This window comes from Polypterus senegalus, chromosome 17, assembly GCF_016835505.1.
Source record: "Polypterus senegalus isolate Bchr_013 chromosome 17, ASM1683550v1, whole genome shotgun sequence".
Classification (NCBI taxonomy): domain Eukaryota; kingdom Metazoa; phylum Chordata; class Cladistia; order Polypteriformes; family Polypteridae; genus Polypterus; species Polypterus senegalus.
The window spans coordinates 101,385,675-101,412,290 of record NC_053170.1 but is presented as its reverse complement, the minus strand read 5'-3'; the positions used below and the strand labels follow the sequence as shown (position 1 = coordinate 101,412,290).

The window sequence follows — 26,616 nt, the reverse complement described above, 5'->3', positions numbered from 1 at the left end:
CTGTCCCATTAAGATGAAGTGGGCCAATTAAGAATGGCACAGGGGTGGACAGGCATTTGGGGTCTCCTGCCCACAGAACTGAGGCCTGACATAAGGGGGTGCCAGGAGTGGATGGATGCCCATGACAGAAGGAGCAGTGTGGGACCCTCAGGGCAGTGACAAGCCCCTCGCTGTGTGGCTTTTTAGTGCTGAGGCCAGCCAGAGGCTTTGGGCTGAGAGGTGACATCGATTTGGGAACATAGTGGGTGGGTAGGTGACTTGTTTCTGATGTGTTTTGTGACCCACTTATTTCAGTTCGAGTCAGCCTATTGTGGCAGCGACAGGCACCAGCCTGGCACCTGAACCTTTTACATGGGTAGAAGGGGCGCAAGCCAATCAAAGCATCCAAATCTGTGCGCCGGTGCCACTAGGGGGCGATGTCTCTGTGCTTTATTGTCACAAGAGGGGGGCAACAGAGCCCCTGCATGTCCATCCATTAAACGTGGGGGTCTGCCGCTCACCCTGTCATGGTGGTGCGTGCTCTGTAATAACAAATGACCCCTTGAGGACGTGGCTGCCCGCCGTCTTATTATCCTCCCCTCCATAGTTGATGTCAGTGTCTTCACGTATCCAGCCCTTATTGAAAAGGCTTCTGGGAACGCGGCCATATCTGGCTTCACCTCCTTTAAAGCGCCCGTCATCTGAGGTGCCTTCGATGCTACATGCTGACAAAGTCCTCAGTCAGGTGACACTATGGTGGTACACGCTCTAATAACTCGATGCCCACTGTGACACCAATCCTCTTCATGTCGATGGCCATTTGGACCAGCTGAAGAAATGGCGGTCTCAGTGGCACTGAAAGGCCACCAGGTGGCAGCACAAAGTAAGCTGTAGCCCTCTATGGACACTGCCAGCCATTTGAGGGAGCACAGAATGGCAGGAGTCAGGTCATCAACGGACGGGCAGTGGGCAGGTGTGGGTGCCTGGACTTAGGGACAGAAGGGCATTGGCAGCTGAAGCTGGACATGGTGCCATCGAGTGACGACTAGTGACAGCAGATGGAGCCTGATCTCACTGACTTCCATGTGGTCCATGGGTCACCCTGACTGTCCACTTGCAGATTGCCTGGCATGAGTGGATGAGCCCTGTGTGGGACTGGCACCAGGTTTTTTTAGTGAGCCCACATTCCATGGGATGAGGTGCCGTGTGACATCATCTGCTGTTTTCATTAGTTCTTATGGGCAAGAGCTCATGGTGGACCCTCTCTGCCACCAGCTCCACATCTCCACATCCTGGGAGTCTGGGGCAGCGAAGCCCACCTGTGGATTGTGACACCAAGTGGCCTCAAGTGACCACACAAGAAATCCAGTCAACATTTGCGGCCAGCTTGGTTTGCATCAGCAACCACCTTAGGATGAGATCATAGGTCGATTCCCCGAAGAGAGAGGTGCCATCATCATGTGACTTCAGCCCACTGTCTTACCACTGTGTTTGTGTCGCAACAGCTCATCTGCGTGATGACAGGTGCTATAGAAAACCACAAGGCCACCGGTTCAACACTACTGGATAAGTCCACCCATTTGCCCATTAGGTGGTCCCACCATAGCATCATCACACCTTAGCATGGAACAAGTCCTACATGGGGAGAACATGGCAAAGGCACGCAGACGGACCAGTGGGGGTAGCACCCAGCCCTGTGCCATGCTAAGACATTGACTTAAAATGTGAAAGCACAGGAGCTGAGAAGGGCGCCACCTTGTGGCCATGGATGCAACTGCACACCTGAGGCATGGCACACAAAATTGCACGGCGGGCAAAATGAGATCAGCGGCAAATCCGCCTCGGGTCTGCTGCCTGAGCTGTCCTGGCAGTGGTGCCAGCGCTGAGTCGCTAATAGGATTGACGAGCTCTCATTTAATAAGCACTCGCCGCACTCTTCATTTTCAACTAATCTGCTGATTGCACGCGCCACGTGGCACTTCATGACATGCGATGCCATTGTTTTGGGTCACCAAGCAAACTGTAGAGCCAGCTGTTCATCTGTGGGGCCGTCTGTACACTGGCAAGAGCTGACACGGGGGATCCGGGCTGGCATGGGGGGCTATGAGGCAGGAGGGCGCACACCTTTGAGTTCATTTGAATGTAGTGCCTTATTGGGGCTTCATGGCCTTATCATCGATGAACATGTTTGTTCAGCAAAAGAAAAATAAATAATTAAGTATGAAGACTTGAAAGTGAACAGCGTGGGACTGGAGTGACCAAGGAGACGGGTAGCTTTCTAAGGCACTTTATAATACATACATATGGGTGAAAGGCGCTATATAATACATACATGAGTAAAAAGTGCTTTATAATGCATATAGATGAAAGGCGCTATATAATACATACATATGGGTAAAAAGTGCTTTATAATGCATATAGATGAAAGGCGCTATATAATACATACATATGGGTGAAAGGCGTTATATAATACATATGGGTGAAAGGCGCTATATAATACAAACACATGGGTGAAAGGCCTTATATAATATAAACATATGGGTGAAAGGCGCTATATAATAAGTATAGGTGAAAGGCGCTATATAATACATACATATGGGTGAAAGGCGCTATATAATACATATAGGTGAAAGGTGCTTTATAATACATACATATGGGTGAAAGGCACTATATAATACATATAGGTGAAAGGTGCTTTATAATACAAACATATAGGTGAAAGGAGCTATATAATACATACATATGGGTGAAAGGCGCTATATGACACATATGGGTGAAAGGCGCTATATAATACAAACACATGGGTGAAAGGCCTTATATAATATAAACATATGGGTGAAAGGCGCTATATAATAAGTATGGGTGAAAGGCGCTATATAATACATACATATGGGTGAAAGGTGCTATATAATACATATAGGTGAAAGGCGCTATATAATACATACATATGGGTGAAAGGCGCTATATAATACATATAGGTGAAAGGCGCTATATAATACATACATATGGGTGAAGGGCACTATATAATACATATAGGTGAAAGGCGCTTTATAATACACACATATAGGTGAAAGGCGCTTTATAATACAAACATGTGGGTGAAAGGCGCTATATAATACATATAGGTGAAATGCGCTATATAATACATACATATGGGTGAAAGGCGCTATATAATACATATAGGTGAAAGGCGCTATATAATACATACATATGGGTGAAAGGCGTTATATAATACATACATATGGGTGAAAGGCGCTATATAATACACATAGGTGAAAGGCGCTATATAATACATACATATGGGTGAAAGGCTATATAATACATATAGGTGAAAGGCGCTATATAATACATACATATAGGTGAAAGGCGCTATATAATACATACATATGGGTGAAAGGCGCTATATAATACATATAGGTGAAAGGCGCTATATAATACAAACATGTGGGTGAAAGACGTTATATAATACATATGGGTGAAAGGCGCTATATAATACAAACATATAGGTGAACGTTGCTATATAATACATACATATGGGTGAAAGGCGCTATATAATACATACATATGGATGAAAGGCGCTATATAATACAAACATATGGGTGAAAGGCGCTTTATAATACATACATATAGGTGAAAGGCGCTATATGCATGACGGATGGTGAGCCGAGTGTCAGGACCCAAACCAGTGTTCTTGTGGCTGTCAGTTCAGGCCATGTGCCCCCTAATGGTGGATCCCAAGTGAATGCTTTTGTGTTTACCTGTCGGTAGATTGGCTTCGTTGGGCACCTTATTAAATCCATGGTTTCCCAGTCCTGACCTGGGTGAGTGGCCTGTCCCTTCTTGGGTGCCAGAATTGCAGACATCGCACTCTGTGCTGGTCAGTGTCTTTCGACAGAATTGCCCACTGGGTGTCTGGGTTGTGGCATGGTAAGCCAGCAGAGGGCACCACCCCCTTCAGGGTTCTTGCTGTAATGTAAGGGGTCTGTTCACAGATTTGAAGAACCTGAGCAGGTGAAGCGGGCACTGACATGCCAGGGCACTTCATGCCAATGCCACCTATTCTTTTGTGCAGTCTGTGGACACGGCAGTAGGCAGAGCCCCAGGTCTGTAATGTGCCCACCACGCTGGCAGGCCTCCTCGCGCTGTCATCAGCCCAATTGTAACGCACCAGTGCCCTCTGCTGGACAGAAGCAACACTGCCTGACAAGTTGGCTGATGATGTAAATGTTAGGCCAGAGATGCCAAGTGCCACATGTAAAAAAGGCAGTGAAGCTGTGAACTGGAGAAAGGTGCCCTATGGCATAGCCCTTGTTTACCTGAGACTCTGCCCGTGTGTCACCTGGCATGTGGTGATGCCAAAGCTGTTTTAAGCCTGTGAAGGTTGGCTCCGCTCACTTATTGGTGCCAGGCTAGTAGTGTAAGCAAAAGCTGGCTGACAATGAGGAACTGTGGAATCCCAAGGAAAAGCAACAGCAATAAGGGGCACAAATAGGCGGGCATCCGATCAGCCAAGCTACTGCTAGGGGCTGCTACTTGAGACACTGAGGCCAGCAAAAGCAGAATGCCAGTTGGTACAGATGGGCACATCCTAGTGAGAATACGGTCAGTATTCAGGTGACCACTATGGAATTCTTATCTTCCCTGTTAAGTCATGACATGGTCACCTGGCACTGCCCAGCCATGAAGACTTTACAGCCCCCCAGAGCTGGCTGGGCCAAATAAAGAGAGTATCCACGACGTGTCTGGTGACCCCCAAAAGGTCACTCATCTGATTGTCCCCAGTGCCCACAGGGCACCTTTGGTCTCAGCCATTCAATAGTCAGATTACTTCTTGGTGGGCATTTCAGGTTCGAGTTGAATGTTGTCTGTTCACAGTGCCCTCAAATTCTGCAGCCAAAAGTGCCCGTCTGTGTCTGGCTAATAAGTGCATTGGCACACCCAGAAGAGGAGCAGTGCTCGGAACTAGGAGGGTGCGCTAAAGTGGGTGACATTTGTCCAGTACTGGGAGATCATATAGGCTTTAATATGCCACAGAGTCCTCCAGAATTGTGCCAGTGGTGCCAAGAAAGAGAGCCTCTCCACATGCTGCCACAGGACTGAGGGACTGGGCAGAGACAGGGCACCACATTACCTAGGCAGCCACCAGGGGGCAACACAGCACGTGCTCTTAGCAGGACACAGCAATGTCACGGCCTTAATTAGGCAGCCACCAGGGGGCGGTAGAGCCACTTACCTTTACAGGGAACGTCCGCTGGGTGGCAGACCGGGTAGACCTTGATGCCCGCTACATCATTGAGCTCGGTGCATTGTGGGGCAGTGTGGTGGCACAGTGGTTAGCACTGCTATCTCACAATTCTAGGGCTCTGGCATTGGCCGTATTTCCCAGGACGGTGACCAAGCCTGGCATGTGCCAGTGTGCCCTGCATTATTCTTCATTACATTAGAGGGCAACAAGCAAGCACCAGCGGGTGCATCGTGACAAGAGGGCAGGCCGCGGGTCACCATGGAAGAGGACAAGACGGCCATCTGCTGCTGGGCAGTTCGCTGGGGCTCTGCTGTTTATCTCCCCCTTTGCCAGCCAGACCTCAGCGTCACATAGGCCTTGTGCCAGGCTTCAGGCAATACACAGGTTTGTGCAGCAGAGGGCGCCACTGTGATACTTTCTTTCTGGCTACCCGACTACCAGGTGATGCCAACCCAGGGTGACACACATCAACGTAACTTCTAAACAACAGGACAGTTGGATGGCAGGAGGAGTAACATGATCGTGGAGCCTGAGGATGCCACTTAAATTGAGAAGTCACCTCTAGGCTTATGAGCCTGGCATTAATGGGCTAGGTGTGGCCTACCATGGCCTGGAATCCCATCCAGTGTGGCCCTAAACCTGGAGGAGGTGGGTATCCCCAGCGGTGACCCCGTGCTCGGTCCTCCCTGATGTCACATTTCTGTTATTCTGGAGGAACAGGTGGCAGAGTGGCACATCTCTTCTGGGCGTTCGCATGAATCTCAAAGACGCATTTGACACATTAACAGCACTCTGGCCGGGGTGCCAACCAGGAGGCTTGTGCCACTCCACCAGGCAAGTGTCACCACTTGTGTGATTTCTGGTAGGAACAGGCACTTTGGCATGGGTACAGAGGTGCTCTGTTATATCACAGTCACTCAAGTGACACTGTCTTGAACTCATTAGCAGCATGGCACCCGTCTTCTTTGGCAAAGGTAGACTTGGGAGATGCCCACACCAGCTGAAACCACTGTGTGTTGTCCTCTGTGTCCTTCATGGGATGTGGCTGGGTATGAAGACGACAAGCTGAAAGAGGCAAGGCATGTGCCACCTCAGTGGTTAGCACGTCTCCATGGACTGGACTCGGGTAGCTGTCGTAGTGCCCCACCCTGTCCTGGTATCCATAACGGGCATATGTGCCCAGAGGGACCACAGTGTGCTGCCAGAGCAGGGAGTCCAGCAAATGGCAAAACGATAAGCCGATGTCCTGTGCCTTAACAGAGGTGGCACTCCTACACAAAGGGCGATGCCCACCTAATGCCAGCCTCCCCAGCCCCATTTCTTTTCCTAGTCTGGATGCTCCCACCTCAGTCGGCACACACGGGCACACGGTGCCACCTGCAGGTTGATACTCATTTATTGATTTCTTTCATTGTTAGATCATCTGATTTTCATTGGTCACAATTCAGCATCAGCAAACCCTAAACAGACACCAACTAAATAACCACCCGGTGCCAGTCTACATGGGCAGGGCTTGTGGCCAGCTAAGCAGTGCACTTTGTCCATTATGAGCCTTGAGCAGCCACGAGGTGGGACAGTGTCACAGCAGCGATGCCAGGCTGGCACTCTCTGCCCACTCCCATGGGCAGTAAGAGGTTTGGCCCTGGCACTCCCTGTACACCAGGTGGCACTCACATCCAGTTCCAAAATCCTGGTGGGGACTGTAGAGCGAGTCGTGATGACTGATGGCTGGCACACACACACACACACACACACACACACACACACACACACTTGACTTGAACCCGAGGACCGTGCGCTTCCCACATCAAAGCATTACGGCCACGTTTATTGGGTAGGGTGCCAACTGTGCCAGCGGGTGACCGGGCGGAGCGAGGTGACAAGACAATGAGAGCCTGAAAGTGGTCATCGGGCCAGAGAGACGTCCCCGGGTTCAAGCCGAGCCGTGTGATCGCACACAAGCGCGCGCACTCACTCACTCACTCACAGACACGCGCTCACCCGCACGCACGCACACTCACGCACACTCACACGCGCACGCGCCGTCACGCTGGTCCTCCCACCTTCATTATGTAAAAATGTCGCCTTTACAAAAGTCAAATCTCAACGTGGAATGCAATTGGAAAGTAAAATCAAAAGGAGAGAGAAAAGGAGGAGGCGGAGGGAGCCGCGGGGCTCACAGGTTGCTGAACAGTTCGTTTTTCTTGCTCCAGTCCATAGGGGGCGCCCTCTTGCTGGACCTCTTCTGGTGGGCGCGCTCCTTGGCCTGCTGCAGCGAGATGTTGAGCGTCAGTAACGACTCATCGATGGGCGCCGACTCGGTGGGCTTCTGGAAGGGAGGAAGGAGAGAGAAAGAGAGAGGATGTCAGGAGGCCTTGCGGGGGCACCAAGCCGGGCACTCTGGGAACGACCGCTTACCTCGTTAGGTGGCGTCTCGGTGGTCAGCGAGGTGTTGGACGAGGCGTTGGACGGCGTCGGACTCACGGACTTCTTGGACTCGTCCTCCTTGGCCTCCTTTCCATTTACCTGCAAAATGGCAAAGCGAGACATCAAAGTTGGGCACAGAGGCTGGCACACCAGCTGGGCGCTGCATGTGTCCAGGTGAGCAGAGGACTGGAGGCCCCCACTCGGACGTGCCAACCCACAGGCCCAGTCTCCAGCAGTTCCTGGCTGGCTGTTTGGGCACCGTCTCCAGGGTACAAGATTGCAGAATCGTGACAAGCAAGAAATCTGCCTCCATGTGTCCAAGTAGTGTGCCACTGACCACCTAAACACATGGCTCTTAGTCACACAGAGTGGGCACTGCCAAGTGGTGGCGTCACTGTGCTGTGGCCTTGTTCGGGCAAAGACCAAGACATACTCTTTTACTTGCTGTGGTATTGTGATGCCAAGGTCCTAGGGTGTGTGTTCCTCGCCAACCTCGAGTCCTGATGCCCAGAATCAAACTGAGTAGGCTGTGCCCCGTCACCAATGCCAGCTGCATTTACAAGTGAACCTCTGAATTTGTAGGTGGGCAGATGTCTGAGCCATCGTAAGGGATGGCCTTAGACAGATGGCACCGCTGCCCCACCCCACTTAACTGGGTAAACCAGACGAATGCCAGCTTACAGCTTTGTCTACAAATACCAAATAACCAGACGGCCATCCCTTCACCTGACAAGGGTGGGCAGAATGAAAAGTGTAATCGGATTGAACCCGAATAATGCCAACCTGTCCACCTAGTGTGAAATGGCAGGAAGACTCAAAAGTAATGGTGTGACCCCTCCAGAGGCCTCAGCACCTTAAAGTGATGGGCACACCGTAGCCTCCTTTGACCCCAACCGATGCCACACGCCATCCCCCTCAAACATTAAGGGGATGGGAAAGCCAAAGCAGTGGAGGCTTCGGGCTGGGCAGCCTGGCATCTGGCCAAAGAGCTCGAGAGGCCTCTGTGCCCGACGTTCCTGGAATCACACTACACCAAACCATGTGGTGGCACAGTCCTGGATCCAAATCTCAGCCTACACTGCTGCCAGTGTGGGCTCCTCTTCTGCGCGAGTCTAAACTGGCATGTGCCCGATGCTGCTGCCCTGGACAAGTGGGACTCGCAGAATGGATGAAGTTACTCATAAAGCTGGCACTTCTTACTAGTGATGCCACCCTGCCCTCTAAGCTGCTTGAGCTCCACTCAATCCCCCGCAGCCAGTGACAGATGAATGCAGCAGATTAGGGAGGGCAAGCCACCCTCTGGGCACTGCACTGCTTAAAGCTGCTCCTGGATAATGAGGCTGTTAATCACAGCGGGCACCACTCCGAGTGTGGGCAGCAAGCCCACTGTTCACGGTGCAAGGACTTCAAGATGCTCTGTGGTGCAAACACATTAACAAGCAGAGGATGGACCGTGTAGTGTTGGTGCCAACTCCCTAGGTGCCATCAACTGATGCCCTTGGAAAGGCCGATGCCCCTGGTGACCTCCCTGACCATTCACCACCCCACCGAATGACTTCCACCAATAAGAACAAGAAAGGGGCCGACCTGAAGAAGGCTGGCATGTGCCCACTGAGCAGGCACCAGCAGGAAGGAGGTACATGTGGACCCACCAAGGTGCCTACTGCTGCATAGTGCCCTGCCACGACCCAGTGAGAACTCGATTTTGCCAGTTCAACGGGCATTCGACACTACAGTATTCAAACCCATGGAACTCAACTGATGCCAACAGCACATGACCCAGCCCAAGGGTGACATGATGGTGAACTGCCTAGGCTGTGCCAGCTACTAGTGCTCCACAATCTCCACACACTACCATAGGAGTAGCGCCATCTGCGCCAGGACAAACTCTTACAAGGAAGAAGAGGCACTCATAAGCAGACTCTTTCTGCCCACCTCCGCTGGGCACTTCCTGCCATGCCAAGTTGAAGGCACCTGCTCTGTCTTTCTTCTGGTCTTATGGGCAGGGGTGGGGCTAAGAGCGGGAGGAGGGTGCCGATGGGCGTGGCCACATTTTTAAACGTTCCATTGCATTTTGCAAATGGGGGACATGCCAGTTATGCCACTGCCAGTCAGGGTGCATTTCTGAGACTTCGGACCCCCAAGTTTGGGGTCCTGCCATTGTGCCCTGCATGTTTCAATGCTGCCATTCACCAGACACAGCCTTATTGACGTGGGGCAGCGCTGGGCATGAGGGGGTCAGGCCATTTTTGATATGCCGGACCACCGAGGGTCTTACAAACAGCACACAAGGCCAAGGCAAGTAGAGTCATGCCACCAAGTGCCAGTCTGAAATAAGCCACCTTACCTCAGTAGACTAAATGTGAAGTAAAAGCAAAGCAAACTCACCACCCACACCCCCGTGTGCCACGTCAGTAGCGGAGGGCACGGTGTTCCTGCGGGCCCCCCAAGATGGCACGGTGTGTTTGCTCAGCTAAACAAACAGAAAACTCCCAAGATGCCGAGCAGCAGCAGCCGCCGCCTAGTGGACCTCCCAACACAGTGGACTCGTTCTGCCCGACTCCTGATTCGTCACTCCCATGTCCACTGATACCAGGGCACTGGCTATGAGCTGATGTGACCTGTCGATAGTGAACTTGGCAGGGGCACGAAAGCAAACGCTCTGGATGGGTGGACAGCGTGATGGGCGAGCCTGAAAAGCGGTGGTCCAACTCAAAATGGTGCCAGTTTAAAATGTACAAAACAGGCAGAGGTGCTCACAGCTAAACCAGCGGAACATTCTCGGGCGGTCTGCGCACGTCCTCCCTGTGCCCACATCCCAGCATCAACAAGTCCAGGGTTGGCACGTGCCCGGTATCTCGCTGGTCAGCACCGCAGATCCAGACCCTCGGGTTCAAATCACACACCTGCTCACAAACTGCATGGAGTCCGCACATGTGACTTGCTGTGGGGGGCCATCAGAGCTCAAGGGGCCCCGAGACGACGTGGCAAGCTTGGAGGGGCTGCACGTCTGCTCTTAAGAGGGCACCTCCTTTACCTGGCTGACGGACTGGCTTGAGTGCAAACCCACCGCCGGTGACCGCCTAGTGGCCTCATCAGTCAGGTCTACAAGACTGCTGTGGCACTAACGGTCAGTGACATCGAGGAGAAAATGGCAGCAAAGGAAGAGACGGACACAGTGGGCTCAGACAAAGAAAGGCGGGACCCTCAGATCGGACCCTGGGGGCACATGGACAGACAGACAGACAGAAGCCGCTCACCTTCTCTTCCGCTTCTCCATTGACAGCCGGCTCTGGTAAGGGACCTGCAAATAAAGCAATCCAGTGTTAGGCTCGACTTTCACAGACCCCTGAAATGCCATGGCAAGCTTGGGGGCACCCAGTGGTGCCACTCTCTCTCATTTTGCCCCTCTCCAGGTGGCCCCACTGTGGCTCACTTGAGACATGCCAATGGCAGCAGCCGCACAAAGCCGCTCTTCTCTGCTTTACCTTCCATTGCTGTGCCCTTGGGTTGTGTGGCGGCAGCAGCCGAGTCGAGTGGAATCTCAGCTGGCAGGTGGGGCCCGTGAGCTCTGATTGGCACGGTTACCTGGAGACCACGGAGCAGGAATTCCCTCCTATCAGTCCTCTGTGTTTGCCCAGAAACATGGGCCTTAATAGCACTGTTGATGAAGAGGGAGCGCCCGTGCAGGCTGAGCGCACAGGTGCCCGCCTCCCCATTGTTTGTCCCCTTCACAGCTGGCAGCCGAATGTTTTATTGGGCCGAGTAAACAGTGAAAGCTCTCGGGTCTGTTTGCAGGGCAGCGGTGCGTCACGGTGGCTCATCCGTCTCGAGGCCGGCTGACGTGTCGAGAATGGAATTCACTGCTGTGCCAAGATGGCGAGGCCCCCGTGAACGAAAGGGCGTCATCGGCCAGATCACCCGGGAGTTTGACCGGGCCACAAGGCCGTTAACTGATGTGCCCGCCACCTCATGCACCCACGGCTGTGCCCACATTGTGCCCAACTGACTGCCAAGTGAAGTTTCTCACACATCTCAGTCTAACAGTGGGGCCTTTCACACAGCGCCTGGCACAGCTTCAAGCGATTCCTCCGCACATTTGAATGATCCCAGCGGAGCTCTGAATAGATGGCAAAGGAGAGCCCACCACCCTCAAGTGTCCGCAGCTGGACCTCCACGATGGCACAAGAGGGTCAGAGTGTGGACTGTATGACGTGCACATCGTGGACTACGGTGGTCACTTCTGCCACAGAGCCCCCCAGTGCCGACTGCCTTTCCTTCTACCCGTTACATCCTGCCAATCGGGTCCAAACTCGACTTAGTGGCATCCAATAGGAAAGAAGCACATGCCAACCAGCCAGTGAAAAGGCAGAATGACTCCGCCGTGTGTGACAGGAGCTTGGGCGGTTGAAGGTCACCTCATGTTGTCACCTTTGGCAGTGACTGGCAGATGTCATGTCGGGCTTCATGTAGCCAGACAGACCTGGAGTAGCAGGCGACACGTGCCAGTACCCGACGTGGGTGCTCAGGCGCATGACTAGATGCCAGGACCCCTCTCAGAGTGCAGGGCAGTTCCGGGAGGTGTCCACAAGAAGGTTTTTTAATGTTTAGATGCCAAGGGTCCATCAGGCGGAGGCCCCCAGTCAGGTGGGCTGTGGTCCGACGTCAGTTTTCACGCCCCGTCTGGATGTGCCATTCATGGGGATCCCGCAATGCCATAGCCCAGACTGAGGTGGCAGCTTGACTACTAAAGGCAGACTGAGAATTGTGGTACCAGGAGGCAGTGATGCCCGGGCACTGCCCCTCTCCTCTTCTTGGAATCCTTTTTTTTTTTTTTTTTTTTAAAGCTAAGAACTTCCTGTGCAAGGCGCTTTATAAAAAGGCCCGGTACACCACGGCCTGCCAGACCCCAAAGCCTACTTACCTGTCAGGTGGGCCTCCGTGGGGGTCACTTTACACCTCTTGAAGAAGGCGTCAGTGTCGGGGTCCACGACAAGCAGCCTGGTCTCACTGCCACTGGCCTTGATGGCGGTCACCACGTCCGAGTGCTGCTTCCCTTCTACCGACATGCCATTCACCTGTAGGGCGGGGACCACAAGAGACGTGCCATGAAAACCAATAAGTCACCGGCCAGCCCCCCCGACCCAGTGCCACTCAACTCCCGCCGCCACATTTTAACACAATGATGGACGCGAGACCCCCTCTTGACGTGCCATCACCTCTCCCACGGCTCATGCCAGCCTGGGGGTTCACAGGGTCAAATTTTAAACACAGAGGCTGGCATCTTGAGGTGCACAATGACCGGCTTCTAGGAGCTCGGGCTCTGCTGTGCGCAAGTGGTGGGCATGGAGCTTGTGGCACCAGGTGGCTGGCATCACCACCTGGGAAACGGGCGAGAGGCGAGGCTGAGGTCACAGAGCCCAAGTCTGCACCAACCCCTGGTATATGCAATACAATTTATTGTTGTGTAGCCCAAAATCCCACGAGAAGTGCCGCCATGGGCTTTACCAGTGCATTAAGACGACAAGGGCACAGACGGGGGCCCATCAAGATGAATCAGTACCAGCAACACCCCATATGCCATCATGCTGGCTCAGGGGGCATAAAACCAACAGACAGCCTTATGACAGCATCTGGCATAGGGGCACAGAGAGGGCACAGGAATAAGGAGTACCAAATCAGGCCACGTCTAGTAGGGACCAGATGGCAGCAAGTCATGCCCCATGAGGTCAGCAGCAGACTGGCCGAGGACCAGTCCTTGTGGGCACGTGTCCCAAGACAGCCCCTTAACAGGAGGAGGAGGAGCCACGAGCGCCCGTATGGCACCAAACTCAACATTGTGCATTTAAAGCTTCATCTCGGTGGTCAGAGCACCCCCTAGAGGTTACAGTGCCCCTCCTCTCCATCCGGCAAGCTCGCCTCCCACACGAGACCGCCAACTGCCGCTCTGTCTTTGGCTCCTGCCCAGTGGGCGGACGTCACCTCTCAGTGCCCTCTGAACTTCCTGTGCTGGCCGCGCAGCTCGCTTCACCCTGGGAAACTGCGGCAAGAGGCGTTCACAGGCCAGCGGCCGAGGGGACAGCGTGTGGCCTCCTTTGTAAAGGTCAGTCTGTCCCTACGGGTCAGCGGCCATCAGGTGGTACACTGGGGCCAAGGAGAACAGACGGGCATTCACCAAGGGTAAAGATCATCAAGTGCTTTGTGCACCATGAGACGCCATTGGGACGTGTTGACGGTCCTCTGATATGCCATCAGCTCAAGACGGAGGTGGCACAAGGCCAGCTTAAGTTGCCACTGGGTTAGCAGCCCACTGGCATCTGTGGGAAGTGGGCACTTTTTAAAAGTTTTAACCTGATGGTCCTTTGATTGCCCTGGCAGCATCAAGCAGGACCTAACCTTGGAACGAATGCCAGACCAGCAGAAGGCACAGGTGGGTAGCCTGTTGAATTGGGGGTGTCTGAAAAAGGCCAAATACAGGAGGGCAGAGGAATGGGCATCAGCGGGAATTAGGTGCAAGAAAATCAGAAGAACCCACAAGGTGACACCACAGCCTGCAGTGTCAACCCATCTGAGGCAAACTCAAGTTGGATGCCACCCTGTGCCCTGCATAGAGTTCTGTGGATTCCACAACATCAAGCCTGGGCACCTTAGGGAGTTCAAAAGGGTCTTCAATGAAGACAAAACTGGCAAAGTCTCCTCAGACAGGTGAGTGAGCCAAGGTGGGACAGTGGCACTGGACTTACAGGTGCAATGCCAACGTGTGACAATTGCTTAACGTGCCAGCTGTACAAGAGTTTGACGGGAATGTATCACATTGGCCAAAGTGGCATGGCCTTGGGTTCAAGGTGTTCTTGATTTGGTCAGATCGAGGGCAGCAACCAGACCTGCCCGTGGTACCAGTCATTAGTGGGCCCACTTAAGATGCTAAAATGACAGACCAAGCTGGACAGCGCTGCCATATGGGCACTGTGCTTCCTAGATGCCATCCAAAGTGACAGGAGTGGAGCTACAGTCACATAGACTTGGCTTGACTTGAAGATCAGCTCAGTATCATGAGGTGGCACCCTAGCACTCTGAAGATGAGCTTGGCCTGACAAACAGCCACTCACCTGCCCGTCAAAGTGCCAGTAGGGCATCCAAGTTCAGGAAGGTCCCCATGACTTGGGTATGCCACTTTGCCAAGCCGTTAGCCGTAGAGACCCCGACTTACCTTTCTGTTAACGCTGCCACTTACCACAGTCGAAACGCAAGCACCGCCAACAGTGGGCACCAAACTGCACACAAGCCCAAACTGTGCCATTCCATATGGGCAGCCCTGACCAAGATCCTCCTCAAAGTGGATGCCTGTCTGGCATTTCATTTCAATGTGTGAAATATAAAGACCTGCAAGTCAGTGCCAACCCCAGCAGTGCTGTCCCACTGTAAGCTGGCACTGAGTGGGTGAAGCAAGACTGGGCACTGGCCCAAAACATGCGAATAGGCATCGGGCACAAGGGATACCTAGTTTTATCATCTCTGTGACAACACAGTCATTGACATCTGCTGGTAAAGGGCAAAGGGGTGAAATAAAGAGGGTGCCCCTTACAGGAGGGCATGGGAACTGCACCTGACCAACATACCCGTCTCCAGACGCAGAAAAATTGGCAGAACTGATGCCAAATATGGAAAGGAAAAGCCAAGGTGGGCACAAATATATTGTGAAAGTGAGCTACCGGTGGCACATACCGCAATGATTCTGTCCTGTGGGCGCAGGCCCGACTTCTCGGCAGGGGAGTCCGCGTCCACGGCTCGGATGAACTGCCCGGGCTTCGACTTCTCACTGTGCAGGTTGAACCCGTAGCCAGTCGAGCCTTTCCTGATGTGGCACAGGCGCGGGCGACGCTCCTCGGTGGAATCCTGTAAAGCAACAGAAGGAACAGTGTAAGGAGGGGAAACTGGCAAGGTGGGCCAAACAGAGTCGGGGACCTCCTGTGACATTTAGGGTGTCGCTGCCACCAGGGTACTTCAGTCACTACCAGTGTTGCCTGACAGCACCGTCAATTCAAGTAAGGGCGGCATCAGTGGCAAGTTTTGCCACGCTGCCCTCCTGCTGTTGGTACAACGAGGACCCTGAAACTCCCACCACAGAGGGGCCGTACATCAGTCAAGAGCTCAAATGCATGCCATGGCAGCCTGGCATTCAGAGTGGAAAGACCAAGAAAATCACTAGAGAGCAAGGACTGGGCACCACTGGACTGGCAACCTCTGCACTTCAGGTAACCAATAGCTGCCATTTTGGAAGAGGGCATCAGTGTGGGTACCTGGTCATGTAAAAACTTTGCGGAGTCTCCTTATTGACCAACTTGAATGAACAGCGATGGGTGTAGCTAAAGGGGCACCTTGTGTGCCATCTGGGCTGGAAGGAGGAGCCGGTGTTTAACTGCCTGTTGCATATCTGGGACTGGCATTTGGCTCAGATATGCCAGCCTTCTCTTGCCCACACTCACGGACCACGGGACTGGCTACCATTTTGTTCAGCGCCCTGGTGCCAAGTGGATGGCCAAGATGGTTGACTGTATGGCAGGTGTGTGCCACTGACTTCATCCGCTGCTGTTGGCTTCTTGTGCCCATAGTCTTTAAAGGTGATACCCAAACAGAGGGTGACCCACCAAAGATGCTGCATGTGGGCACAATGGGCCGATGCGTTAAAGTGTTAGGGGTGAACAACACAAATGGGGTCAGGCATTGGCACAATGGCTTGTGAGGACTTATGTTCACCCCCAGTGTCCCAAGCCAAGTGCCAGGCCGACATAAAAATGGACAGCAGGATGCCATCAGAGGCGATGGTGGTGTGTGTGGCACACAGTGAAGTCTCCTCAGCACTGGGTGCATTGTGGGGCCTTGGGTGAGCGCGCACACACACACACACACACACGGGAGGTGGCAGGAGAGCCAGCAGGGAACACGGGGAGAACACACAGACTCTGAACCCGGCACTGTGCCCACCTCGCGGCCTTTAAAGCTCCAACACACGAAGTTCTCATCGCCAGAGCCCACCGTCAGAGCAGCTCCTCGGGGTCTTTGTTGCCGGATGACAACACACACATGTGGCGGGTCGGCAGGGGCCAGGAAACGAAGACGTGGATGTCCCAAGTGAAGCCCCCGGCAGGAAGTGACCGGCCCATCCCCCTCCGCACGGACGAGCAGTCGGCAAAGCGCCCTGCGGATGAGGAACACAAGTGGGGACAGGGAGAGGCGCCAGTCTGCCACACTGACCCCCAGGGCACGAGCCACCACTTGCCGGGGACACAGTGGACTCGTCTGTCACAAAGGCAGCTCAACAGGCAGACCCTCGTCCTGCTGGGACGCCCCACACGGGCTGAGCTGACCCTCTCCACAGTGCCACCTGGCCACGTCCTCGTCACTAACCTTAGCCCGAACCCTGCATGTGCCACCTGGTGGTCTGACGCAAGCTGGGAGTGAAGGGCTGCCACCTGCTGGCCCCCCACATTGTCACACAGGGGTCACAGCATTAAGCCCGAGCGGGGACTGCTGACCGGGGGGCTCCTGTGCACTTCCTGTCAGTTGGAGTTGGCCCGACTGCCACCTTTGCCCGTGAGTGTGTGCCTGCGTGTACGTGTGTGTGCCCGTATGTCTGCACCGCCCCTCCGTTTCATCTACTCATGTGGACTCTGACCCGACGTGCCACTGACAAGGTGACACAATCTGTGTCACATGGCCCAAACCTCAGGGCCACCCAGTGTGCCCGAGGGGGGAGGGGGCAGACCTTTCTTGGTTCGGGGGATGGGGGCATCCCACCCCTGATCAGCACATGTGAAGTTGGGGCGTCCCCCGGCCCATCTCATTATGGGATGTGCCAGCGAGTCAGCCAACCCCCTCGGTACCCAGTGTGAGTGGAGCACCCCCTGGCCTAAGCCATGCCCCTCTCTCCATCACTGTCTTGGCACACCCTCCCATGCCATAATTTCTTTATGGGCACCTGCCATGGGAGAAGCAGAACACAATGGCGACCTTTGGCAGCCCAATAAATGCCACAATCTCGATGGAGTTTCACTTCTTAGTCATCAAGCGGCAGGAAGCACACGGACTCGAATGATGATGCCCAGGACCACCACTCTGGGCCTTTTAGGCTGCCTGGCACAGCCATGCCCGGAGACACATTTAGGAAAAAGGAGAATTAAAAAAAAAAAGAAAGGAGGACGCGAGGTGAACGGCAGGGGGCACACCACTGTGCCAAGGAGGCCTTACCACCCAAACGGATAAGGAAACTGGAAAAGAAAAGGGCTGAGCCTCGTTATAATTCAGTGCATGTGCCCGAGCGTGAGAAAGTAAAGGAACGCCGGGGGCACTCTGGGAAAGCTGCTCAGTCAGAGGGAGGCATGGGCACACCTTCACCCGCCTGTATCAAGTGGGTCTTTGTGACGGTATGAAAGGCACTATACGATATGAATAACGTGGGGCCGGGCAGCACCTGACCAAGCAAGGTTCGGCTCACTTTGCCAGGCACCAGTGGGCAGCGTGGCCTGGCACAAAAGAAGTCAAGGAGTAACAGCCTCCCCTGCCAGTGCACCAGTTTGACAGTGACAGCTTTCTTTGTGCCGACTGTGTGCCCAGCAGTTTTCACTTCCAAACGCTGGATGCCAGCTGTACATGTGGTGGCACCTTCAGTCACTTACTACAGATTGGGATGTCCTTTGTGACAGCGGGCCTCAGCGCACAGTGGAGGACAACAGTATGCCAGTCACAAGTCAATGCGGACCACTCGTCTCAAGCCCGCTCCATCCAGTTAAGGGTCATGGGGCAAAGCCAATCGCAAGTGCAGCATGCCATTGCCATCGCCTTCATACTGGGGGGCAATGTGGCTCAGGTGAGGGGACGCCGGGAGTCCACAGTGGGGATTCCGCAAGCACCCTTGGCCACTGGGGGACAATCGTCCAGTCTGGGGAGTCTGAGCAGGTCACCTGACCGGCCTGCCATCGGCCATCTGAGCTTAGGGCATCGTCGAGACAACGGGGCGGGCACAATGTGTCGGCGAGTCGATGGGCCAAAGTAGGTGTCCCCCCAGGGTGGGGGTGGGGTATAGAAATCTCCCCGGTGGAGTGGCGAGTGGGCTGGACACACGAGGGTGACCCCTCAAACACCACCCTGGTACGGGGGTAAGGTGTCAAGAGGAGAGCGCCCACCGAGTCCACCCATCACCCCCTCACGCCCGCTGACCCGAAGCCCTCCTGACAAGCACTCTGGGGGCCCCGCGTAGCGCCTTCACCACCGGCCACCCACCCGCACGCACAGCCATTCAAGGACTCCTGGAGCGGATCACTGGGTGCCCACCTGCTCTGCGGACCCCCTGCCCCTTTCCTCCGAAGAGCACCGGCGCTCAGCTGCAAATCCTACAGGAAGCAGATGGAGGATAAAAGTCGGCTAATCCGACGGGCACAGAGCGGCGACAACAAGAGGCCCGCTGTGTGAGGAGGCACGACAGGAATGTGCTGAGCGGGCAGCGGGCACACGAAAGCAGGGCCGGGGTTCAAGGACACCACCGACAGGATGACCAACAGAGAGAGAGAGAGAGAGAGAGAGAGAGAGTGGGATCATGGGCATCAATGGGCACAGCAGGGAGGGCACACGGCCTTTCCCGCCATACACAACCAGACCCACAGCTAAGATGGCACTCTCACGTAGGCATACTTGGCAGAGAAGGTGTAAAACTGCCTCAGAGCAGCGTGGGCACCCCAACTTACCCACACAACACCCAAACCCAGTGGGCGCAGCATGCCTGGCACCAAGGAGCACCACAAAGGCTAAAGAAACACTTGAGCAGCAGGAAGGAAAGCAACGTGGAGGGGCACCAACACGGAGAACACAAACGGAGGTGTCCGACTGGCACAGCTGCCCGCCAAGCAACCCTCTATCACTGTCTTGGCCTTTGACAGCAGCTTCTAAAAATGGCAGCAGGGCGGGCAGGGATGGCGCGAACTCCATTGTTGTTCACGTCTCGCTGTCCGACTCGAGGGAAGCTGCAGGGCCGGACCGCTTCCTGCTGGAGGAAGGTGACCACGCCGTGCGGAAAGGAAGACCGAGTGGTCTGCAAGTGCATGGGGGGCCGGTGCTGCAGGAGACCCTCACGTGCCAAAGACTAAGAGGCGAGCTGCCCGCTGCTCGACGTGGTCACAACTCCTGCGTGGAGGATGGCACGCTCACTTTCAGCTCATCTTAAACATTTGTATGCCATCTCAGTCCAAATGCTCGACGGGTGCCAGGCCCGAGAGGAATATGGAAATGAAGCCAGCTGGCACAGGGCGATGCGGGGTGGGCACGGGAGCCAAGCACAGGACTTCACATCTGATGGCAGCCCACAGAAAGAGAATAAGACAGAAGAGCAGTGTGCCAGCATCAGTGCCCGCCTAAAGCCAAACAAAATCCTGCCAGCTCATCCTACTGGCGGGTCACAGGAAAGGGAAGTAAACAAACCTCAAGGCGCTCCATACTCACCAAACCCTCACCTGCCACCCCTCTTTAATAGTGCCACCGTGCCAATGTCACTCCCTAGAGTGCCATGTCCATATCTCCAAAATGTCACCGACATCTCCAGTCTGCCACTTGAATTTCTGGGCCGCCTGACGTCGCACCTCTGATGTCACACCTCTGATGTCACACCTCTACTTCTAGGCGCCTTTGTCACCTGTGACTTCACGGGGGCGCATTACGCAGGAGGGCACATTTACAGTACAGAGCGGGTCAAAGAGGCAAACCAAGCCAGACCGGGTATGTCGGGTGGGCCAGCTCAGTGGCACGAGACAATGGACATCCAGCACCCCTGCGTCACTTCTAAAATCGTGTGACAGAGGCGGTGACCGCGCCGTCACTACCGCTGGTAAAATGGGAGCGGTATGGACGAGGGTCTCGCGGCCCTCCATACTATCAGAGCCTTCCTGCCACATACCGAGTGGTCGCCGAGCGCAAAGGTGTGATGGACCAGAAATGGTGGCACCTCACCCGCCCTGCCCTGCTGCTTGAACGGGTCAATCACATGACCGGCGAGGCCCCCTGGAGTGTGGCCAGAACACAAGGTGGGCTCCACACACAATCTGGTGGGACAGGGTGCCAGTCTATCACAGGGCACAAGCCCCGACTGACCACCTGCCGCCGTCCTCTGTGTATTCTTCCATGTGGGCACACTGGCACTTTCTCTGGTCAAGCTGTGAACAGCAACGGGCAAACAGCCTGCATCTGCCTGGTGGCTGCTCGCCTGCGGGAAACGTCCAGAAGTAGGACAAGGCGCCCACCTAACGAGAAGGCGGCATGGCGATTATGAAAAGTGGGTCAGCGGCGGGGGCAGCCGGCTCGCTAGCTGCAAGTGTAGGGGGCCCCAGCAAGGATTAGCGCCTATCGCTGCCACAAAGAGCTGGCAGAGGGTGGGTTCGCTGCCCACCTAAGAGCCACACAGTCCCTGTAATCTAATCTGCCTTAGGGTGGCACACGCTACAGAAAGGCGCTATATAGAGTTAAGGCGGCTGACTATGTGTGAACAAATGGAAAGGGCAGGACCAGCAGCCGAGCCCTGGCACAGCCTCTCCAAAGTGGCACTGAAGTGGTCCGAGGTCCTGCCAGAGTGGACATTAAGCCAGAGGAGGTGACCCGAAGGGACTGCGGAGGCCACATATGCTCAACAATGGTCAGGGACTGGCACAACATCCGGCATCCCCACAGTTTGACTGAGAGCCGTAACTGGTGCAGTCTGAAGTGCCCCCTGAACGCTGTTCCACTACCAGGGTGCCCGCCTGGAGTTTCTTTACACACTGCACCCTCAAGGATACGCCCAGGATGGGCCGCTTGGCGCTCCGTGCCTTTCACCTGCTAATTCCTCCAAATCTGCCAACCTCTTCAAGTGAAAATCCGGGAGCACGAGGGCAGAAACCACTGGTGCCAACTTCAGAACAAAGGCCAGTGGGGATGGGGGCTGGGAAAGAGGGCACGGCAATCAGGGCAGCAAGCACAATGTGAGCTGATCGAGTTGTGTGGGAGCGTGGCACAGACTCCAAGGGGCTCTGCTGGTCTACCGCCACAGACTCTCTCACAGACGCTGCTGCTAGTGCCCGGATGTTGCCCTTGCCCATTTCCTTCCACATCTGTTGCTCTCCTCCACCTCCTTCAAGAAGTCAACAGCACTGCAGAAACGGCCATCGTGGGCACAGAGCCTGGAGAACAGGACTAACAGAACTGTGAGGTATGCCCGCCACTCCGAAGACCACTGCCCCAGCTCATCCTGGGCACCGTCACTTTGTGGGCCATGCTGGCTTAGAAGCCCCTGCCACACACCTCATGTTTCCCATGTCATGAGCCTCTTTGATGCCCGTAGTCCTCCGCCTTGGCCAGACTAGCCCAACACTCCAGTGGTCTCTCATGCCACGCCTCTGTGCCCGTCTCCTCCCTCTGAATCAACTTCCGTGATGCTAAATTAAACAGATGGCCTCCCTGTCCTTTGCCCACAAGCCTCTTAACCATGCTGACCGTTCATCTTGGGCATTACCACTGCCGCTAAAGTGGCACTGAAAGCAACATCACAAGATGCCCCACAAATGCCATCACCCCGCTGAACCCCAAAGCGAATTGCACCGAGACCCCCGCTGCAGCATGACATGCACGGCTCACCTCGGCGTGTCAACCACTTCCTGCCCACGCCGAGCTCCTGCAGCGCCACGTGGCGCTCAGCTCCTGGTCTACGTGCAGCGAGCAAAACCGCGGGCCGGAAACCGCAGCGAGGCAGCGACGGGTACAAAGCGAGGCCCGCTTACACGAGCAAGAAAACAACGAGTCGGCCCTCAGGTGCGCCCGCCTCCACCCAACCCACTGGTCTGCTGGCATCACGGCACCCAGCCGTCACGGGGTGGACACCAAAGGTGCCCGCGTCCGATGTCTCCCGGAAGCTGTGCCACCAGACTGGCGAGCAATGCCTTCTGAGTGTGATCTGTACATCCCTCTGGTGCCAGCTCAGATTAAAAGTGAGCCAATGAGTGAGGGCAGCCCCAGGTGGGTGCCCATCTGTTATTGTTTAAATGCAGTTGACTTCCTGTATGAAGATACGCCACAGAGGTAAGCGTCAATGTCACCTTTGTCACCGTCCTCTGTGAGCACCGACCGATGGCCGCCATTTTCCAGCCGAGTCACAAAGCCTGGTCAGTCTGGCAGCAGGACCAGGATGTTGGCCATCACCCACCTGCATAGTGGCACAGGCCTCATACAGTATGGCACCACCTGCCCAACAGCACATAGGCGGGCAGCAGTGATCACGTCAGCTCCAGGCCCCTTCTGTCCTCCCTGGGCTCCTTTTCCAAGATGTGCCAGTCCCCTGCCCAATTTCCTAATCATGGAGGCCCCATCTTAAGGGTATCAGGGTGGCATAGGAATTCTCAAGGGAGCTTATAAAAGGTGGCCCTGTCTGCAAGATTTCAGACACTGAGCTGTGCCACCCTGGGTAGTAAAGCCACCTTAGTGTGCCCCTATTACCTATGATTTTACCCAATGCCAATCAGCCAGACGCAGAAAGAAAAAGAGGGTACCCACAGGCATCAAATAAGCTCATGCCTGGTGCCCACAGAGGCCCAGCGGCTCCCCTGAAGTGACAAAACACCATTTTGAAATACGTCAGGCCCATGTGGGCACCAGCTCACAACCAGCATTCACCACCAACGTGGGCACAAAAACCTCAAGGACAAGGGGCCTAAGCCAGCGTACCCTGCAGACACTGGCAGCTGGTGGGCTGATGCCAGAGTCGGGCTGCTATGAGTGGTCTTCACGACTGGACGGGGCATCAAAAGGCTTCAAGTCGTGCCCACCACCTGCTTATCGGAGTAGGCCGGCACTCTGCAGGGCAGAAAGATGACGCCAGCATGTTGTTTAACCAAGGAGGCTGGCATACTTCTGAAGAGAAGGAGGAAGCGAGGGTACCTGGCTGGGCAGGAGAGGTGCCAAAAGTGCATTCCCTTGATGGGGAGTACCCCCTTCATCAAAGTGCCCGCTCATCGGCTCTCAGTCCTTATCAGAATCAGAATGTCTGGCATGCTGGGCCCCGAAGAGGCTGGGGGCAAAGGCCAAGACAGTCATGGGAGGTGCCAGCTGGGGGCAAAGGCCAAGACAGTCATGGGAGGTGCCAGCTGGGGGCAAAGGCCAAGACAGTCATGGGAGGTGCCAGCTGGGGGCACAGGCCAAGCGCTTGAGATAGCAGACCATGGGAGTGTCCTGGAGACGAGGGGCCGAGGCGGCAGTGAAGATTAAACCACTCATGCGGGCAGAGCGGGCAAGGCCGCAGTGCACAGGAGAGGTCAGGCAGTAAACCAGAAGAGCCAAAGTGCTGAGTCGGTGCAGCGCCAGGCAGGTGACCTTTGGACCAAAGGCAGATGGCACGAGTTAAACTTTAATGGCAGAGGGTGATTTGGATGAAGAATTAAAAAGTCAGTAACAATGTGCCCGCTCTTGCTCAGAGTGGCGTGAAGCGTTGCACTTTTGGACAAAACCAAAACCTAAAGAGATGCAGGTGGCATCGTCAAATGTGTCACTTCGTCACTCACAAGGCCACTCTCAGCTGACCCACCGGATCACTGGCACGGGGGGGGAGCCCAGAGAACGAGCGTGCACTGCCCACTGAATGCCACTAAGGCTCACCCGCCTTTCACTTTTGTCTTGAGCAGCTGCCCCACTTGAGCCGTTTAAGTCGCTTTAAGGATTTAAGGGGACGGCTTACAAGGTGACACAAGGGTGGTGCATGAAGTGACACGAGCAAAGGGCACGGTCTGCTGCTGTGGAGACGAGACCCCCGAAGACGGGCCAATGAGCATCAGCAGTGCCCGCCAAAGCGGACCACCGACTGACGACAACCTGAAAGTGAGCGCCGAACTGAAATGGGGGCCAATAAAGCAGACGGACCCCCCGATCAAGGCCAAGTCTGACCCATAGGAGCACCCAAGTGCTAATCAGCCTGGTCACCTCCCTCTGGTGCTGCTTTGTCTTTTTGTGCCACCCAAACTGCCCACCGTGGACCCCCTTGACTTGTCATACACACATACCAAGGCCCTACTGTCCTGTGCCCAGCTACTAATGAGGGGTCCACGTGACACCCCTACAGCTCCTGACGGTCACCTCAGTGGCAGACCCCAATTCTCGGCGCCCCACTGGCACTAGTGAACATTCATCCCACCTTACTATGGACCCCCGTTCCTAAATAAAGGGGGTCTTGTATGCCCCTCCCACTCCTCGGCAGGTGTGCATCGGTAACCACAGGTGTTCGGTGTGGCCGAGCGCGCGATGCCCACGTGGCCGTATGCAAATGAAGCCGCGGGCAGGTGAGCCCCCCACAGACACACAAACAGCTCGCTCGCTCGCCCGCCCACCTTGTCCGTGCCGCTGCTGGTTGGGCTCTCCGCCTCGGGCGCCTCTTCCCCGTTCTTCCGGACGACAGCCGGGTCCCCCTCGTCCTCCTCTGCCTGGTCGTCGTCGTCGGCCAGCCGGTCCGGTTCGGGGATGCCGGACACCGCGTACTCCTCCAGGCACTTGAGGCCGCGCTTCTTGAGCAACTCGTCCGTGTCGCGGTCCACCACGAGCAGCTGCAGCTCGACTGCCTGGGCGCGGATCCGGGCCACCACCTGTTGGTGGCTATCGCTCTCCACGTTCTCCCCGTTCACCGACACCAGACGGTCTCCGGCGCGCAGCCCGGCCAGCTCGGCGGGGGAGTCGGGCTCCACCAGCCGGATGAATTGGCCCGTCTTGTTCTTCTCCCCGTGCAGGTGAAAGCCGTAGCCGTCGGCGCCTTTCTGCAGGCAGCACACGCGGGGCCTCGTCGGGTCGGCGCTGTTCGCCATTCCGCACACCCCCGCCCGTTCAACTTGGGGAAAGTGAAGCGAAGCCGCGGGGCGTCAGGCGGCTCTTTGCGTTCGCCGAGATTTCAAGGCGGCTCGACGAACTTCTCCGAGTTGTGTTGTTGTTTTTTTTTTTTTCCTTTTCCTGTTGACTTCCGTCGACGAAGCTGCTGCTGCTCGGCGCCCGCCGCCTTCGCGCTCAGGCCGGCCGAAGTGGGTGAAAGTGCCGCCCGATTAGCAATCTTCGGACTTCCTAAGTTGTTCGCGTTTCGCTGTGCTTTCCAAACCGCTTGGCAGTTGTTTATAAAGCTGGCTGACGTTTAATGATTGGCGCGTCCGCTGGCCTATGGGGGACTGGCGGGGCATCCTGGTGCGGCTATTAAGATGCGCAGAGCCAATGGGCGGAAGCGGAGGGGCGGGGCTATGGTAATTTCCTCTGCCCTGTGGCGGATTGCGAGTCCGAGGGGGTCGCGGCGCTTTCGTTTGATGTCCTCCGGAGGGGCGCCGAGGTTTACTTTTGCTTGTTGTTTTTTTTTTCTTTCTTTCTTTCTTTTTTTTCTTTTCTGTTTGTTTGAGGAGTTTAAAGTTTAATCGGCGCCAGATTAAGAGCGAACGATGGAGGAAGTGAAGGGGACGTTCAGCATTCCGGCTTTGTAAGCAGTTGCTTGGCGACCGCAAAAGGGGGACGAGGCGCGACAGTCCAGTGGAAGTCGGGCCGAGGCGACGTGTGGCCGTTCAACCGCTTCCTGACCACTTTGTCCCGCACGAGGCTCCGGGGCCTGTCCACGCGGCACTGGGCGCAAGGAGGCAATCGGCCAGTCGATCGCCCGGGGGGCACGACAAGTACGCGGGTGGTGCCACCTGAAGGGTCCGGTCAGTCGTCAGCAGGCCAGTCGTTGCTGATTTAGTGCCGTTTGTTGTGATCAACATGATAACGGACGAGAAAAGCAGACCAGCAGGGACGGGCACCGCCTGCCCAGTGTCTCGCTCCATGTGTGGCACACCCTTGGATTGTAGTGTTCAATGCCACTCCATGATGTGCCAGTGCCTCATTAACATGGCGCGGGTCTTCACGTGAGCCTTAGATTGGGCCCACCTAACTCTAATGGTAAA

General features: G+C 55.2%; 1 protein-coding gene across 1 annotated transcript; it reads right to left on the bottom strand.

Moving 5' to 3' along the window:
- Positions 1–6,601: 6,601 nt before the first annotated feature.
- Positions 6,602–25,810, bottom strand: slc9a3r1b (SLC9A3 regulator 1b). The gene is made up of 6 exons (XM_039739531.1): positions 25,039–25,810; positions 15,377–15,547; positions 12,576–12,729; positions 10,912–10,955; positions 7,643–7,750; positions 6,602–7,553 (listed from the first exon to the last, which is right to left on the bottom strand). The coding sequence occupies exons 1-6, from the start codon at positions 25,504–25,506 to the stop codon at positions 7,401–7,403; spliced, it is 1,098 nt and encodes a 365-aa protein (XP_039595465.1). The 5' UTR covers positions 25,507–25,810; the 3' UTR covers positions 6,602–7,400.
- Between the last annotated feature and the right edge of the window lie 806 nt (positions 25,811–26,616).